Source organism: Eumetopias jubatus, unplaced genomic scaffold (assembly GCF_037043125.1).
Source record: "Eumetopias jubatus isolate StellerSeaLion01/CBP00866 unplaced genomic scaffold, mEumJub1_p1.0 scaffold_10, whole genome shotgun sequence".
NCBI lineage: Eukaryota > Metazoa > Chordata > Mammalia > Carnivora > Otariidae > Eumetopias > Eumetopias jubatus.
In genome coordinates, this window is record NW_028274816.1 from 115,025,135 (window position 1) to 115,042,329 (window position 17,195).

The window sequence follows — 17,195 nt, forward strand, 5'->3', positions numbered from 1 at the left end:
GAATATTGTTATAATAGTTGTAAAAAAAACTATCTTTTCTCCAAAGAAGATATACAAATGGCCAATAAGCATATGAAGAGATGTTCAATATCACTAATCATTAGGGAAATGCAATCAAAACCACAATGAGATTAACAGTTCGCACTGGCTAGGATGGCTATAACAATAATAAAAAGTGGAAAATAAGTGTTAATGAGGATATGGAAAAACGGGAACCCTTGTATGTTGCTGTAGGGAATGCAAAATGGCGCCGCTGTTATGGAAAATAGTTTGGCCAATAGTTAAACACAGAATTACTATATGACCCAGCAATTCCACTCCTAGGTATATACCCAAAAGACGTGTAAACAGGTACTCAATTACATGTACACATGTGTTCACAGCAACACTATTCAAAATAGCCAAAAGGTAGAAACAGCCCAAATGTCCATCAGCAGATGAATGGATAAATGAACTGTGGTATATACATATGATGTAATATTATTTCACCGTAAAATAAAGTTCTGATACAAATGCTACAGTGTGGATAAACCTTGAAAACATTATGCTAAGTGAAATAAGCCAGACACAAAAGGTCACATATTGCATGATTTCATTTATATGAAATATCCCAGAAGAGGTAAATCCATAGAGACAGAACACAGATTGTGGCTGCCAAAGGCATGGGGGAAGTGGCGATGGAAATAACTGCTTAAGGAATATGGGGTTTTCTTTTCTTTCTTTTTTTTTTTAATTTTATTTATTTGAGATAGAGAATGAGAGAGAGAGAGCACGAGAGGGAAGAGGGTCAGAGGGAGAAACAGACTCCCTGCCGAGTAGGGAGCCCGATGCGGGACTCGATCCCGGGACTCCAGGATCATGACCTGAGCCGAAGGCAGTCGCTTAACCAACTGAGCCACTCAGGCGCCCTGGGGTTTTCTTTTAGAGTGCTGAAAATGTTTGGGAACCAGAGAGAGGTAAAGGTTGCACAATATTGTGAATATACTAAATGCCACTGAACTTTAAAATGGTTAATTTTATGTTTTGTGAATTTTATCTAAAAAATGTATATTTTCCTGTTAATTTGAAATGACCAGACAAAAAGACAGGGGGAAAAATGGCTACGAAAAGTAAAATTCATAACCAAATATACCTCAGTTTTAAATGTCAGAGCATAATAACAAGATATGAAATGGCTTCTTAGTAAGAATGCACAATTCCCGGTTCCAGAAGCATAGAACTGTAGAGGACACTACTCGTGTGGCCCTATCGTACCCAGTGTGGTACCAAGCCCCAGGCAGTTAGTTGTTCAGTAAGTACTTGTTGAAGGAAACCTGAGGGGTGCTTTGACTCCTCATATGTTTAAAACTTATCTTTTGGTGGCTAATTAAAAGATTGCTCAGAGAGACAGAAAGTAGAATAGTGGTTTCCAGTGGCTGGGGGATGAGGAGGAATAGGGAGTTACTGTTTAATGAGTACAGAGTTTCAGTTTTGCAAAATGAAAAGAGTTCTGGAGATGGATGGTGGTGATGGGGCAGCACAGTGTGAATGTGCTTAATGCCACTGAACTATACACTTAAAAATGGTTAAGATGGTAAACTGTAGGTTATGTACATTTTACCACAATTTGTTTTTAAAAGATTGCTTTTTTCCAAGGATTTTTTTTTTTTTTTAAGTAGATGGGTAAGAGTGGGGAAAAAAGCAATTCATTTGCTCAACAAACACTGAGTGCCGCAGCTAACCTCTAGGTGTTGAGGATACAGTAATGAACAAAACAAAGTCCTTGCCCTCCTGGAACTACCATCAAGAGGGGAGAAAAATAATAAATAGAAGATGTCAAGTAGTGAGAAATACTATGAAAGAAAAACAAAAAGGGATAAAGAATAGAGACTGAGGTAGGGCAGGACATGGGCAATAGGTTGCTGTTTCAGATAGCAGGGTAGGAAGATTTCTATGATGAACTGAATGAAATAAAGGAGCAAGCCATGCAAATATCTGGGTGAAGCACATTTCAGGCACAAAGAACAGCAAGTGTCGGGGCGCCTGGGTGGCTCAGTCATTAAGCGTCTGCCTTCGGCTCAGGTCATGATCCCAGGGTCCTGGGATCGAGCCCCGCATCGGGCTCCCTGCTCTGTGGGAAGCCTGCTTCTCCCTCTCCCACCCACCCTACTTGTGTTCCCTCTCTCGCTGTCTCTCTTTCTGTCAAATAAATAAGTAAAATCTTTTATAAAACAAACAACAGCACGTGTGAAGGCAAGAATGTGTTGGTGTGTTCAAAGACTAATGAAGAGACGGCTGTGGCTGGAATAAATGAGGGAACTGAGGTGGTAGAAGATGAAGTCAGAGCAGTTGCCAGGAACCAAATCATTCAGCATCTTGCAGACCATAGTAAGGATTTTTAGATTTTATTCTAAATGTGATGGAAAACCACTGGAAAAATTTAAACAGGGAAATAATTCATGTTTTAAAAGGATGACTCTGCTGTGTGAAGAAAAGGCGTTAGGGGCCAACTATGGAGCAGGAAGACTGGTTAAGAAGCTACTGCAGTCATCTAGGCAAGAGATGGTAGTGCTCGGACCATGGTGATAGCAATGCAAGGGTGATGAGAAATGGTCAGATTCTGGATCTACACTGATATCAAACTGATAGAATTTTGCTGATGGGTTGGACGTGAGAGAATAGAGTCAAGATTTTTGGCTGACTAGAGGTGACTAGAAGTACTATTTCCTAAAATAAGTAAAACTGGGGAAAGGATGGAATATACTAAGTTTAGAACACCTATGGGACATCCAAACAAAGATGTAGCATAGGCAATAAGGTATGCAGGTCTGGAGTTCAGAGAAGATTGAGACTTAAGATATAAATTTAGGAGTCATCACTATAAAGATGATGATAAAAGCAATGAGACTGGTTGGGATTACCCAGGAACTGAAAGAGAAGAAAAGAGGTCCAAGAATTGAGCTCTGGGACTCATCAATAATTAGAAGTCGGGAAAGATAAAGAAGATTCAGTAAAAGAAGTGGAGTGACCAGTGAAGGTGATGAAAAATCAGGAACAGGTCATGTTGCAGAAGCCAAGCAAAGAAAGTACTTCAGGAAGGGTGAAGTGGTCTGTTCAAATGTCACTGAGGTCCAGTAAAATGGGGACTGAGAACCTGGCAACATGACAGTCAATGGAAACCTTGACAAGAGGAGTTTTAGCAGAGTAACAGGAATGAAAACCCAAGGAAAGGATATGCTTTCAAGGAGCTTTTCTCTATGGGAAACACAAAAATGGAGTAATAGCTGGATGGAGATATGAATGAAGGAACCTAGGTTTTAATTTTAATGTAGGTTTTTCTAAAACCAAAAGCTTTCTTCCTATCAACTATGCCATACTGTCTCTAGTAGACAGTATATAAATCTTACACGGACTTTGGTTAAGGTCTTCTAATCCCACAGAACCCTATATATAGCCATGTTTTCATAGACCATTAGGTTAAGTTCTATCAAGGTAGAATTTTATACTTATACAAGGTAGTATTTCTGCTTACATTCTCATTACAAAAGCTAACTTTTTAGCAAAGAGGTTCTAGCTTAAGCATAAGTTATTTACTCCTTGCCCCTAATAAAATGGAAATGTGATTAGATGTCCTAATAATGCCAATATGTCACAACTCTTCTATTTCCCAGCAGGAAGCCAAGGTCAATTAAGACTCAGCTCTCAACACTACTGACCAAAGGATAAGATTTTACTTAGGGGAAAAAAAAAAAACCAACATGAAGAGTTAATAAGGATAATTAATGTGTTAATTATTTTATCAGTTACACTTATAACCATAATAATGAAAGAGATGAAATTATTATTTTAACAGGAGGTACCAGAATTCCTCATGGGGAGGTAACTGTCTTTGTAGAGACTGTATCTTGATAGGTTGTTTTGGGTGGGGAAGATAAGGCCTCAAAGACATTAGGAAATAGATGAAATGCCTAAGTTCTCTCCTTAAGTAAGAAAAAAAAGACCAGAGAAGAGAAGGTATAGTGCTAGTACACAGAAAGACAACAGCATGGTGAAGGCCATAGTGATTAGTGACAAGGAAAGGTGAGAAAATGGTAAAATGACTGAAGGCCTTTTAAAAAGAAAGATGGAGGGGCACCTGGGTGGCTCAGTCGGTTAAGCACTCTATTCTTTTTTTTAATAATTTTTTACTGTTATGTTAATCACCATACATTACATCATTAGTTTTTGATGTAGTGTTCCATAATTCATTGTTTGTGCATAACACCCAGTGCTCCATGCAGAATGTGCCCTCTTTAATACCCACCCCCCTCCCCTCTAGAACCCTTAGTTTGTTTTTCAGAGTCCATCGTCTCTCATGGTTCGTCTCCCCCTCCGACTTACTCCCCTTCATTCTTCCCCTCCTGCTATCTTCTTTTTTTTTTTTAACATATATTGCATTATTTGTTTCAGAGGTACAGATCTGTGATTCATCAGTCTTGTACAATTCACAGCGCTCACCATAGCACATACCCTCCCCAATGTCTATCACCCAGCCACCCCATCCCTCCCACCCCCCACCACTCCAGCAACCCACAGTTTGTTTCCTGAGATTAAGAATTCCTCCTATCAGTGAGGTCATATGATACATGTCTTTCTCTGATTGACTTATTTCACTCAGCATAACACCCTCCAGTTCCACCCACGTCGTTGCAAATGGCAAGATCTCATTCCTTTTGATGGCTGCATAATATTCCATTGTGTATATATACCATCTCTTCTTTATCCATTCATCTGTCAATGGACATCTTGGCTCTTTGCACAGTTTGGCTATTGTGGACGTTGCTGCTATAAACATTGGGGTGCACGTACCCCTTCGGATCCCTACATTTGTATCTTTGGGGTAAGTACCCAGTAGTGCAATTGCTGGATCGTATGGTATAAACACTCTATTCTTGATTTCAGCTCAGGTCACAATCAGGTCCTGAGACTCCTTGGACTTTGAGCTCAGGGTGAGGTCTGCTTGTCCCTCTCCCTCTGCTCCTCACCCCACTTACTTGCTCGCTCTCAAATAAATAAATAAAATCTTAAAAAATTTTTTAAAAATAAAAAGAAAGATGGATACCATTCCATTTAAAATTATTGGCAGTATTCTAAATGCAAACCCTTCCTTCCCTCCTTCAGAGAAGTGCTGACACACACAAACGCCTACTGTAAATGCTTGGGGGAGGGCAGAAAGCCAAGGAAGAGGGCTAAGTTCTGCCTGGTTGCAGCATGGAAAAGCCAGGGCAGAAGAGCTGCTGAGAAATGGACGGACTGGAATTTGACAGAAACTTTAAACGTCTCTGGAAGCCCTAGAAATTCTACAAAATCCTGGAAAAGCATTTTGGGTGTGGGATAAGGTTAGTCTGAGTCAATCCTACCTAAACCTCAGAAGTCAGGTTAATAACTGGGATACAGGGGCACCTAGTGGCGCAGTTTAGCATCTGACTCTTGGTTTCAGCTCAGGTCATGAAATCGAGCCCCAGATCAGGCTCACACTCGGCGCAGAGTCTGCTCACGGTTCTCTCTCCCTCTCCCTCTGCCCCTCCCCACTGCTTGCTCTCTTTTCTTAAATAAATAAATCTTAAAAAAATCTGGAATATAAGTATTTTTTCAAAATATTCTTTAAATTGCCCATTCCTATTATTTTAATGCTTTTATACTATAGGAGCACTTTAAAATATTTAAACACTTTTTAATATTTTTTCTTTTTTCTTCAATTTAAAAAATCTAGAAAAATACAAAAAGGAAGTGAAAATTTCCCGTAATCCCACCATTGTGTATATTCATACACAAACTGAAAGGTAAAAAAGTACTTCTCTACACCTCCAATTCTACTTTCCCAAAGGTAACCACTGTTACATGAATCAGTTTTATCATATACTTCCATATTTTTTCTATAATTATACAGTATATGTTTTCCTTTCTAGAAAGGAGGTTGTCCCTGACATACTGTGCTGCAACTTGCTTCATTCACTTAACATATTATAAACACTTCCTATCTTTCCGAGTAACAACATAACAAGCTATTTTATATTCTTAAGTGGTTGCACAGTATTACATTAATTTTTCATATCTAAATCCCTCTTGTCAAGCATTTATGCTTTTTCCAAATTTTTGCTATCATAAATGACACAATAGTGAACTCTAGGAGAGATTCCTAAGAGTGGAATTCCTAAGTCAAAGCACATGAGCATTTTAATTATTTACAGATAATGATTAACTGCCCTCCAAAAGGCTATACAAATTTACATTCCAGTTACAGTACAGAAGAGGTTCCTTTTTTTCCTAAACTTTTATCAAACCTGAATATTAGGAAGAGCTTAAGTTTTGTTTTTCATTTTTTTCTTAAAGACTTTATTTATTTATTTGACAGAGAGAGACACAGCAAGAGAAGGAACACAAGCAGGGGGAGCAGGAGAGGGAGAAGCAGGCTCTCCACGGAGCAGGGAGCCTGATGTGGGACTTGATCCCAGGACCCTGGGACCATGACCTGAGCTGAAGGCAGACACTTAACGACTGAGCCACCCAGGCACCCAATAGCCTAAGTTTTGCCAATCAAACTGGCAAAAAAAATCTTTTTGGTTGATTTAATTTGCATTTCTCTACTGATTTCTCTGAGGGGTTTAACATCATTCTATATGCATATTGGTCATTGTATTTCTTCTGACCTGCACATCATTAGCATCATTTTATTTACTTTTATTGGGTTGACGCTTTCTTAGTGGTTTGTAGAAGCTTTTATGTATTATGAATACAATGCTTTATATTTTGTTGTAAATATCTTCTTAGTCCATACAACTAGTTGTCTCCTAATATTTATTCTTCCTTTAAATCATGGTGTTGTTTAAACGGGCAAGTGGTCCCCAGCTAAAGACTACATTTCCAAGCTCCCCGGCAGCCAGTTTGATCGTGTGACCAAGTTCTAGTCAAACTGGTGTGAACATAAGTGATGATTATGCTTATAAAAGGAAAGGATATTTATAGCAGGCTGCTGGCTGACATACTCATAGAGAGGGGAGCTGTTTTTAACCATGCAATACCTGAAGGCTACCGAAGAGAGTGCCACATGGGTTCTCCAGAGCTTATTCTCAGACTGTATCAGACTGAGAAGAACAAGCTTCTAAACTGTTTAAGCTACTGGTTTTTTGTTTTGTTTGTTACAGTAGCCTAACTTATATGTGGACTAATATGGAATTTGGAATCTAGAAGTGAAGTGCTGCTATTATTCAAATTAAAATACATGGTATTGGCTTAGTAGTCAAGACAGCAAGTAATTAAGACACAGCAAGCTAGAATGCTGATGATCTTTGTAATCCGTATCAAAACATTTGACAAAATTGTTGCTGTGAGGGGCACCTGGGTGGCTCAGTCGGTTAAGCATCTGCCTTCGGCACAGGTCATGATCCCAGGGTCCTGGGATCGAGCCCCACATCGGGCTCCCTGCTCCACGGGAAGCCTGCTTCTCCCTCTCCCACTCCCCCTACTTGTGTTCCCTCTCTCACTGTGTCTCTCTCTGTCAAATAAATAAATAAATAAAATCTTAAAAAAAAAATTTGTTGCTGTGATACCCTGGAAGGCAGACCACACGCCAAGTGAGCATGTAACCATAAGGGGAAAGGCTGACAAAATTTGCAGTGTGCTAGCTATTTCTTGACACATTCAACAAAGCCCTAAAACAAGAGATGAACTCAGGCTAGAGGTAGCCAGAGTGTGAGCAGAGATGGAAGGGAATATTTCTCTGCTTGTGGTTGAAAACCTATTGTCCAGAGTTCAGTAATTTGGATTATGCACCCAATTGCTTCATTATTCCAACTTGAAATAATGGTAAGAGGTCCTCAAGCTTTTCTCAAGTACTACTAATAGACAATGGGAGAGAGCTCTGTGGCAAAGATCAGACTAAGGATGTTATCTTTCCAATGAAACCCATCCTTTCAGATGATCTCAATATAGGTTCCATTAGGCTGAATGAAAGGGATGGGCAAAGTATAGACAGTAAATCAAATACCAGACTTGTCAGGCTTAAAAACTACCTAAATGAGATCCCTGTTATAACTCACATCTGGAATGACCAAAGGCAAACAAAGCAGTTTTTTTTTTTAAAGAACTGAAATGCCAAATAAGTAACAAGCCTGGCCTGCTAAGATGTGTGACTGTTCAGCCTCTAAAGTAATCCTCAGACCTTTTAGATCCACTCTAGCAAAAAGTAGGCAACAAAAACTGGATTGTTCCAAAGAAATGTATATTCCAGAGGTGCCTGGCTAGCTTAGTCTGTAGAGTATATGCCTCTTTATCTTGGGGTTGTGAGTCCGAGCCCCACACTGGGTATAGAGATTACTTTAAAAAATAAAATCTTAAAAAAAAAGAATGAAGAAAAGGAATGTATATTCCCCAAGGACCACATCAACGTAATGATTTGTATATAATAATAATGTGTTCCTTCTTATTGCTGAGTAGTATTCCCTTGTTGTATGGATGTACTATAATTTGTATGTAATTCGTAATTTGTGATGAGTGTATCTTTAACTTAATTTTTAAGAAAATGCCAAATTAAAAAAAAAAACAAGAAAATGCTAAATGGTTTCCAAAAATGGTTACACTATTTTTAAATTCCCACTAACAATGTATGAAGAGTTCCAGCTGCCTCATCAACACTTAGCATGGTCATGTCTTTTTCTTTAAAAGTTTTAGCCATTCTAACAGGTGTGTACTGATATCTCATTATAGTTTTAATCTGACTTCCCAAATTATTAAACATGGTACATTTCTTCATGTGCTTATTGGCCACTTGTATATCTTCTGTGAAATGTCTGTTCATATATTCCCATTTTTGAATTGCATTGTAAGAGTTCCTTTTACATTTTAAATATGTCCTTTGTTTTGACATATGTGTTGTCAATATTTTCTCTTAGACTATGGCTTGCCTTTTCACTTTCTTTTTTTTTTTAACTATTTTTTTTTTTAAGATTTTATTTATTTGACAGAGAGAGACACAGCGAGAGAGGGAACACAAGCAGAGGGAGTGGGAGAGGGAGAAGCAGGCTTCCCGCTGAGCAGGGAGCCCGATGCAGGGCTCGATCCCAGGACCCTGGGATCCTGACCCGAGCCAAAGGCAGACGCTTAATGACTGAGCCACCCAGGCGCCCCTGGGCTTTTCATTTTCTTAATGGTGTCTTTCAAAGAGCAAAAGTTTTATATTTTGATGAAATCCAATTTATCCATTTTTTCTTTATTAATCATGTTTTTTTGTGTTCTAAGACATCTTTGTCCACTCCAAAGTAGCAAAGCTTTTCCTCTTACTTCTTTTTCAAGAAGTTTTATATGTTTGTGTTTTACATTTAGGTCTGTAAATCATTTTAAGTTAATTAAAAAAAATTTTTTTAAGACTTTATTTGAGAGAGAGAATGAGATAGAGAGAGCATGAGAGGGGGGTGGGTCAGGGGGAGAAGCAGACTCCCTGCTGAGCAGGGAGCCCGATGTGGGACTCTATCCCAGGACTCCAGGATCATGACCTGAGCCAAAGGCAGTCGCTTAACCAACTGAGCCACCCAGGCGCCCTTAAGCTAATTTTTATTTAAGTTGTGGGTCAATGCTAATTTTTGTTGAAAAGACTTTCCTTTCTCCACTACATTGCCTTGCCACCATAGTTGAAAATCAATTGACCACATATGTATGGATCTATTTCTGGACTCCTTTGTATCATTCATCTATATGTCTATCTTTTCACCAATATCAAACTATTTTAATTATTGTAGCTTTATGGTAAGTCTTGAAATCAGATAAAATCTCCTCTAACCTTTTGTTTTAGAAGATTGCTTTGGTAATTCTCTGGCCTTTACATTTCCTTTTAAATCTTAGAATCAGCTTGTAATTAAAAAAAAAAGTACACTGGAATTTTGATTGGGATTGCACTGAGTTTATAGATCAATTTCAAAAGAACTGTCACTTTAAGAAAATTGGATCTTCTTACCCATGAATATGGCATATCTTTCCATTTATGCCTTCTTTAATTTCTTTCCAAAAATTTATACTTTTCAATGTAGAGGTCTTAGATATCTTTTGTTCAATTTACTTCTAGGTATCTTATGATTTTGGTCTTATTGTGTTTTTTTAATTTCATTTTCCAATTGTGTGCTGCTAGTTTAGAAAAATACAATTTTTTATATCAATCTTATGTCCTACAACCTTGCTAAATTCATTTATTTGTTCTAGCAGCTGTTTTGTAGATTCCCTATATTTTTTTTTACATGAGCAATCATATACTTTTACTTCTTCCTTTTCAATTTTTATGCCTTTTCTTTTTCTTGACTATTGCAATGGTAGGCCCATCAGTACAAGACTGAATACAAGTGGTGAAAGTGGGTATCCTTGCCTTGTTCCCAGTCTCTAACGTATATAGTTTAGTCTTTCACCATTAGCTATGGTCTTTGTTATACATATTTTAGAGATGCTATTTTATCAGTTTGAGAAATTTTCTACTATTCCTACTTTGTTGAGAGTTTTACTGTGAATAATTGCTGAATTTTGTCAAGTGCTTTCCCTGCATCTATTGAAATCATCAGAGCTTTTCTCTTTTATTCTGTTAATATAACAACTAACATTGTTTAACATTTGAAGATCAACCAAGCCTTGCAATCCTGAGACAAACTCTATTTGGTTGTGGAGTATTATCCTTTTTAAATATTGTTGGACTCAATCTGCTAATATTTTAATGATTTTTGCAACTATAGTCATGAGGATTCTTATTTTAAGAAAAGTCTTTGATAACCAATTCAACTTCTTTAATAGATATAGAGCTCTCCATCTGGCTCTTGTGTGAATTTTGTTAAATTGTAATTTTCAAAATACGTGTCTACTCCATTTAAGTTGTGTTCATTCATGTAAGACTGTCCCCAGTATTCTCTTGTTATCCTTTTAATATCCATAAATTCTGAGGTGGTAATCTCTTTTTCATTCTTGATAGTTATGATTTGGGTTCTCTTTTTTCTTGATCAGTCTAGCTAGAGGTTTCTCAATTTTGTTGATCTTTTCAAATAGCCAGTTTTATATTTGTTACTTTTCTCAACTGTTTTCTATTTCACTGATTTCTACTCTTATTTTTATCATTTCCTTCCTCATGTTTACTTTGGGTTTACTGTCCTCTTTTTTTTTTTCTACTTCTTATAGCGAACTTCAGATCATTGATTTTAGATCTTACTTCTTTTCTAATACTACCACTTAAAGCTACACATTTTAGGGGCGCCTGCGTGGCTCAGTTGGTAACGCATCTGCCTTCGGCTCAGGTCATAATACCAGGGTCCTGGGATCGAGCCCCGCGTCAGGCTCCCTGCTCAGCGGAGAGCCTGCTTCCCCCTCTCCCTGCCTCTCTGCCTACTTGTGCTATCTCTCTGTCAAATAAATAAATAAATAAATCTTAAAAAAAAAGTAAAGCCACACATTTTAGAGCGCCTGGGTGGCTGAGTCAGTTAAGCATCTGGCTCTTGGTTTTGGCTCAGGTCATGATCTCTTGGGTTATGATCTCATGGGTCGTGAGCTCGAGCCCCTCATCTGGCCCCACTCGCACATGCACTCTCTCCCTCTAAAATACATAAATCTTTAAAAAATAAAAAAAATAATAATAAAGCTACACATTTCATGCTAACATTGTTTAAATGCATCTCACAAACTCATATATTTTCATTATCACTCAGTTCCAAATATTTTCTAATTTTTCTTGAGATTTTGTCTTTGAGCTATGAATTATTTAGAAGTATATAATTGTATTTCCAGATATTGGAGGTTTTCCTAGTACTTTGTCACTGATTTCTTTTTTTTTTTTTTTTAAGATATATTTATTCATCTTAGAGAGAGAGCATGAGCAGGAGAGGGAGGCAGGAGAGAAAATCTCAAGCAGACTCTGCACTGAGTGCAGAGCCCGACATAGGGCTCGATCTCATGACCCTGAGATCACAACCTGAGCTAAAACCAAGAGTCAGACACTTAACTGACTGTGCCACCCAGGCACCCAATTGTCACTGATTTCTAAGCTAATTCTGTTGTATTCAGAGAATACACTTTGTATGATTTTAATTCTTGTAAATGTATTGAGACTTGTTTTATGGCCCAGTATATGACCTATCTTGGTCAGCATACCATGTGCACTTGAAAATAATGCATATTCTATAGTTTTGGGATGTTCTATAAATGCCATTAGATCAGGTGGCTGATTATGTTGTTCAGATCTATGTCTTTACTAATATTTTGTCTAGTTAGTCTATCAATTACTTAGATAGTATGTTAAAATATCCTACTATAGGGATGCCTGGGTGGCTCAGTTGGTTGAGCATTCAACTCTTGGTTTTGGCTCAGGTCATGATCTCATGGGTCATCAGACTGGGCTCCACGCTCAGCAGGGAGTCTGCTTAAAGATTCTCCCTCTGCCCCTCCCCCTCCACACATGTGCATGGGATCTCTCTAAAATAAATAAATCTTTAAAAAAATATCCTACTATATTGAGGAATTGTCTATTTCTCCTTTTGTCAATTTTTGCTTCATATATTTTGAAGCTCTTATTACACAAAAAAACATTTGTAATTGATATGCTTCTGTGATGAACTGTTCACCATTATGATGCAGACCCTTTATATGTGCTCTTAAAGTCTGTTTTATCTGATATTTAAAAGTAACCATACCAGCCTTCTCATACTTCTGTTTGCATGTTATACCTTTTCCCATCCACTTACTTTCAACCTACATGTCTCCTATAGCCAGCTATTGTAGGAATTTGCTCTTTTACCCATTCTAGCAATATCTGCCTTTGAATTAAAGTTTTTAAGACCATTTACATATAATCACTGTATTGGTTGAATTTGGGTCCGCCATTCTTATTATTTGTTTTCCCTTTGTGTTCTTTATTTTCCTTCCTTTTCTCCCCCTTTCCTGCCTTCTTTTGGATTATTTCTATTGTGTTGGTGATTACCCTAAAAACTACAGTATGCACTCTTGATTCATCAAAGCCCATATTAATCAGTACCTTTACCACAGTTTCCTTCTGCCTGAAGAATACCCTGTAGAATTTCCTTTAGTGCTGATCTGCTGTGGCACATGCTCTCAATTTTGTGTTTATCTAAAAATGTTTTCATCATCTTGCCTTCATTCTTGAAGGATCTTTTTGCTGGGTAGAGACTTCTAGGATTGCAGTTTTCTTTCAGTATAGCAAAAATGTGATTCTACCCTTTTCTGGTTTCCATTGTTGCTGTTCAGAAAGAAGCTGTTAGTTTACTTCAGGTGTTGGCAAATTATGACCCCTGGGTTAAACTGGGCACAGCACCTGTTTTTGTAAATATAGCTTTACTGGAACACTGCCACAACCATTCACCTAAGTATTCCCTGTGGCTGGTTTTGTGCTATAAGGGCAGAACTGAGAGGTTAAACAGATCATATGGTACTAGCATACAGACAAACAGACCAATGGTCTAGAACAGAAAGGCCAGAAACAAATGCGCAATTAGAGGGTCAGATGATCTTCCACTAAGATGCTAAGACCACTCAATGAGGAAAGGAAATTTCTTCAACAAATGGTGCTGGGAAAACTGTATATCCACACGAAAAAAAATGAAGTTGGACCCTTATCTTACATCATGTACAAAAATTAACTCAAAATGGGCTAAAGGCCTAAGTGTAAGACCTAAACTATAAAACTCCTGGGAGAAAACATAGAGGAAAAACTTCATGACATTGGAGTTGGCAATGATTTCTTGGATAGGACACCAAAAGCACAGGCAACAAAAGCAAAAAAAAAAACAAAAACAAAAACAAAAAAAACCCAAAAAGACAAATGGGACTACATGAAACTTAAAAACTTTTACGTATCCGAGGATACAATCAACAGAGTGATTGTGAGTAGAATATTAGCTACATTATTTAATGTATGATCTTGTTTGTTTCTCTTTGTGAACAAGTTACTTATCCTCTCCAAGCCTAAATTTCCCAATCTTTAAAGTGATGACAATACCACTTTCAATGTTTGTTTATGGCATAAAAATGGGTATGCAGTAAAAATTAGTTCCTGTCCTTTTCTAAACTGCCTTCAAAGTCTATGCCATTGTCTTAAACATTTTCAATGGTGAGAAATCTTAATCTTTCATCATGGATTGGGCCATACAGTCAACTAAAAGTGACTATACAAGCTAAGTTTAATAAACAACATGAGTGATCTAGATAGTTCTTCATCTAAAAGGTGTTTTGCAGAAAGAACCCTATGAGCCTGAGCAAGATCTTGATCATATCACTATTAGTTTACTTTTTGGAGAATTTCAATTTTTCAATTTTTATAGGCTAAAATGATTGTCTGACCTTAATGCTACCTGGATTGCATGCTTCTGTCATGCATACAATTTGAGAATATTAAAGTTGGCCACTGGAGACTTTGATGACTTGTTTTTGGATCACATAAAGAAACATGTTTTAGGGTGCCTGGGTGGCTCAGTTGGTTAAGCGACTGCCTTTGGCTCAGGTCATGATCCTGGAGTCCCGGGATTGAGTCCCACATCGGGCTCCCTGCTCGGCGGGGGGTCTGCTTCTCCCTCTGGCCCTCTTCCCTCTCATGCTGTCTCTCATTCTCTCTCTCTCAAATAAATAAATAAAATCTTTAAAAAAAAAAGAAACATGTTTTATTAGATGTTACTATTTTCTTTAAAAATGGTTTTGTCCAAGTGCCTTAGAAACAGCAGAACAGCAGAACAGGGGCACTTGGGTGGCTCAGTCGGTTGAGTGTCTGACTCCTGATTTTGGCTCAGGTCATGATCTCAGGATCATGAGACTGAGCCCTGTGCCAGGCTCCATGCTGAGCATAGAGCATGCTTAAGATTCTCTCCCGCTGGTGCGCCTGCGTGACGCAGTTGGTTAAGTGTCTGACTCCTGGTTTCAGCTCAGGTCGTGATCTTGGGGTGGTGAGATGGAGCCCCATGTTGGACTCTGCAGCCAGCACAGAGTGTGCTTGAGACTCTCTCTCCCTCTGTCCCTCCTGCTCATGCTCTCTCTCTAAAATAAATAAATCTTTAAAAAAAATTCTCTTCTCCCTCTGTCCCTCCCCCCACCACTTGTGTCCACTCCCTCTCACTCTCCCTAAAAAAAATTAAAATAAATAAACAGCAGAACCAACTCTATGTGCCTAAAACAATCATGAATTCTGAGTTCTTAAGAACCACAAGAAAAACAATCCCACTGATACAAAGTCATACTTTATACTATCTTTATAATGTGCTCAGGATAATGTCATTAATGACCATCTAATTCTTTTCTGCCACAATTTAAGCACATCACCTCTTGTTCTACAGTCTGTTAATAAGAGAACAAGTACATCAATAATTACAAAGTCTTTGGCACCTGAAGCAGCTATTAAATCACCCTTCATCCTTGCCTTCTCCAAGTTAAATAACCCAAATTCCTTTGCTTTTACTTAATATGTTCTAGCTCTTTGAAAGCTCAAATTTGCAATAGTAGGAAAACACCTGCAATACTAGGAAAATAACTTTTACATACTTTACACGGACAATTAAGAAAACATATAGAGTTAGAATTACAGTTATGTAAAAAAGCAATGTGGTAAATATATTTATGAATAAAAAATGAAGATTCAGAAAAAAACTGTCATTCATATATTAATTCTACACCATGGTTCTAATTCTAGTATTCTAGAGCACAATAATCCTTACCAGGGGACTTTCCTTGCTGTGAGTTGCTTCTTCGCTCTCTGTATCTGGCTGGAGTGGATAAACCTGTGTCTTTACTAGGCTTGCTAGCAGGCCCCATTTCTGAAATAAGGAATCCCATCTGTTCTGAAGGCAAGATATTCTCAGGTGGATTGGTCTGGCATTTTATACTGGCATCCACCTAAAATATTAAACCCACTCATTATTCTGAATTTACCCCAAATATCTACTAAAAGTTAAGATATTTTATCAGAGGAGTTCTATTATTGAAACATGATCCAACAAACATACCTGTAAAAGGCTTTTCATTCTTATGAGTGATACTACCTTTGATTTTGTTTAATCTGAATACTCAGCAGTAGGATATATATTTCCCCATGCACAAACCACTGAAATATATATGGAGCTAAAACATTTACTTATGATCAGAGGAAGATTAACCATGAAGCTTGTTGATTTTTTTTTTTTTGGTAAAATTCACACACACACACAAATTTACAGTTGGTTAAGACCCCTATCTTTTTCCACTCTAGTATCCCTTTCATCAGATTTCCACCCCCATTGGTAATATTGAAATGGTCACTGGCATAATTCTGTTGGATGATGTCAGTGGAGCTGAGGACACTTTATTCTACTAATTTTGTATTCTTTGTCTTAAAGAGGTCCTCAAAATTGTATAAGCTTCAGCCCCTATAAAATCTAGATCTGTTCTGCTTATGAGATATGAGTTTGGAGTTCCTAAGTTTTCCTTGGAATGCAAATCCCTTCATCAAGGTGACCAACTTCTGAACTACTCTTATTTCTTTAAATTTATTTTAAATAAAACTATATAATGAAATAAAGCTAAAAGTTAAAAACATAACTTTTAAAGGCTCTAATGTTCAAATATATTTTTTAAAGATCTTGAAAGTAATTACATGAATACAATTTTAAGGTATGAAATCTAATATTTTGGATGTGACTATGAAGGAACAAAGACAAATTTTATGTTCTTTCCACAATCATATTTGAAACACAATGGGCCTATCTTTGGTCTACTGAATTTATAATTTATATTTATTATTTTAACACACGATATACTGGGTCTCGACAGTTGGGCTCAAAGAGGACAATGAGTTGATAGATATCTTAAGACATTTGGATCTAAAATTAGAGCTAAAAAAACGTGTTAAAAAAACACAACTGTCCAAAAGTTATCTTGGGAATCTAACAGTGATGATATTTTCAGTCCCATTAAAGAAAAAAATCCAAAATTTAATATATATATATGGCTAAGATCAAGAAAAAAATAAAAGTAGGAAAAAACAAGTTAATTCACAAAAAGTGATTTTAATTTAGGTGTACTTTTATTTAGAATCAAACTTTATTCATTTTCTGGTCATAAACCAGCAGCAATAAAGGAATTAGCTTCTACCTTCAGAAAATGTCTCTCAAAGGAGAGTCAGAATTCTGCTTTAAGAATGTAGGTAACAATAACAAAAAGAATGTAGATATTAGTAATGAAAT

General features: G+C 37.3%; 1 protein-coding gene across 1 annotated transcript in view; it reads right to left on the bottom strand.

Moving 5' to 3' along the window:
* The window catches only part of HSF5 (heat shock transcription factor 5), a 42,668-nt gene that overhangs the window by 5,202 nt on the left and 20,271 nt on the right, over window positions 1-17,195 (bottom strand). The window contains exon 5 of the mRNA XM_028109037.1: window positions 15,693-15,870. Coding sequence (XP_027964838.1) covers window positions 15,693-15,870 — 178 coding nt within the window. The remainder of the gene's footprint in view (window positions 1-15,692; window positions 15,871-17,195) is intronic.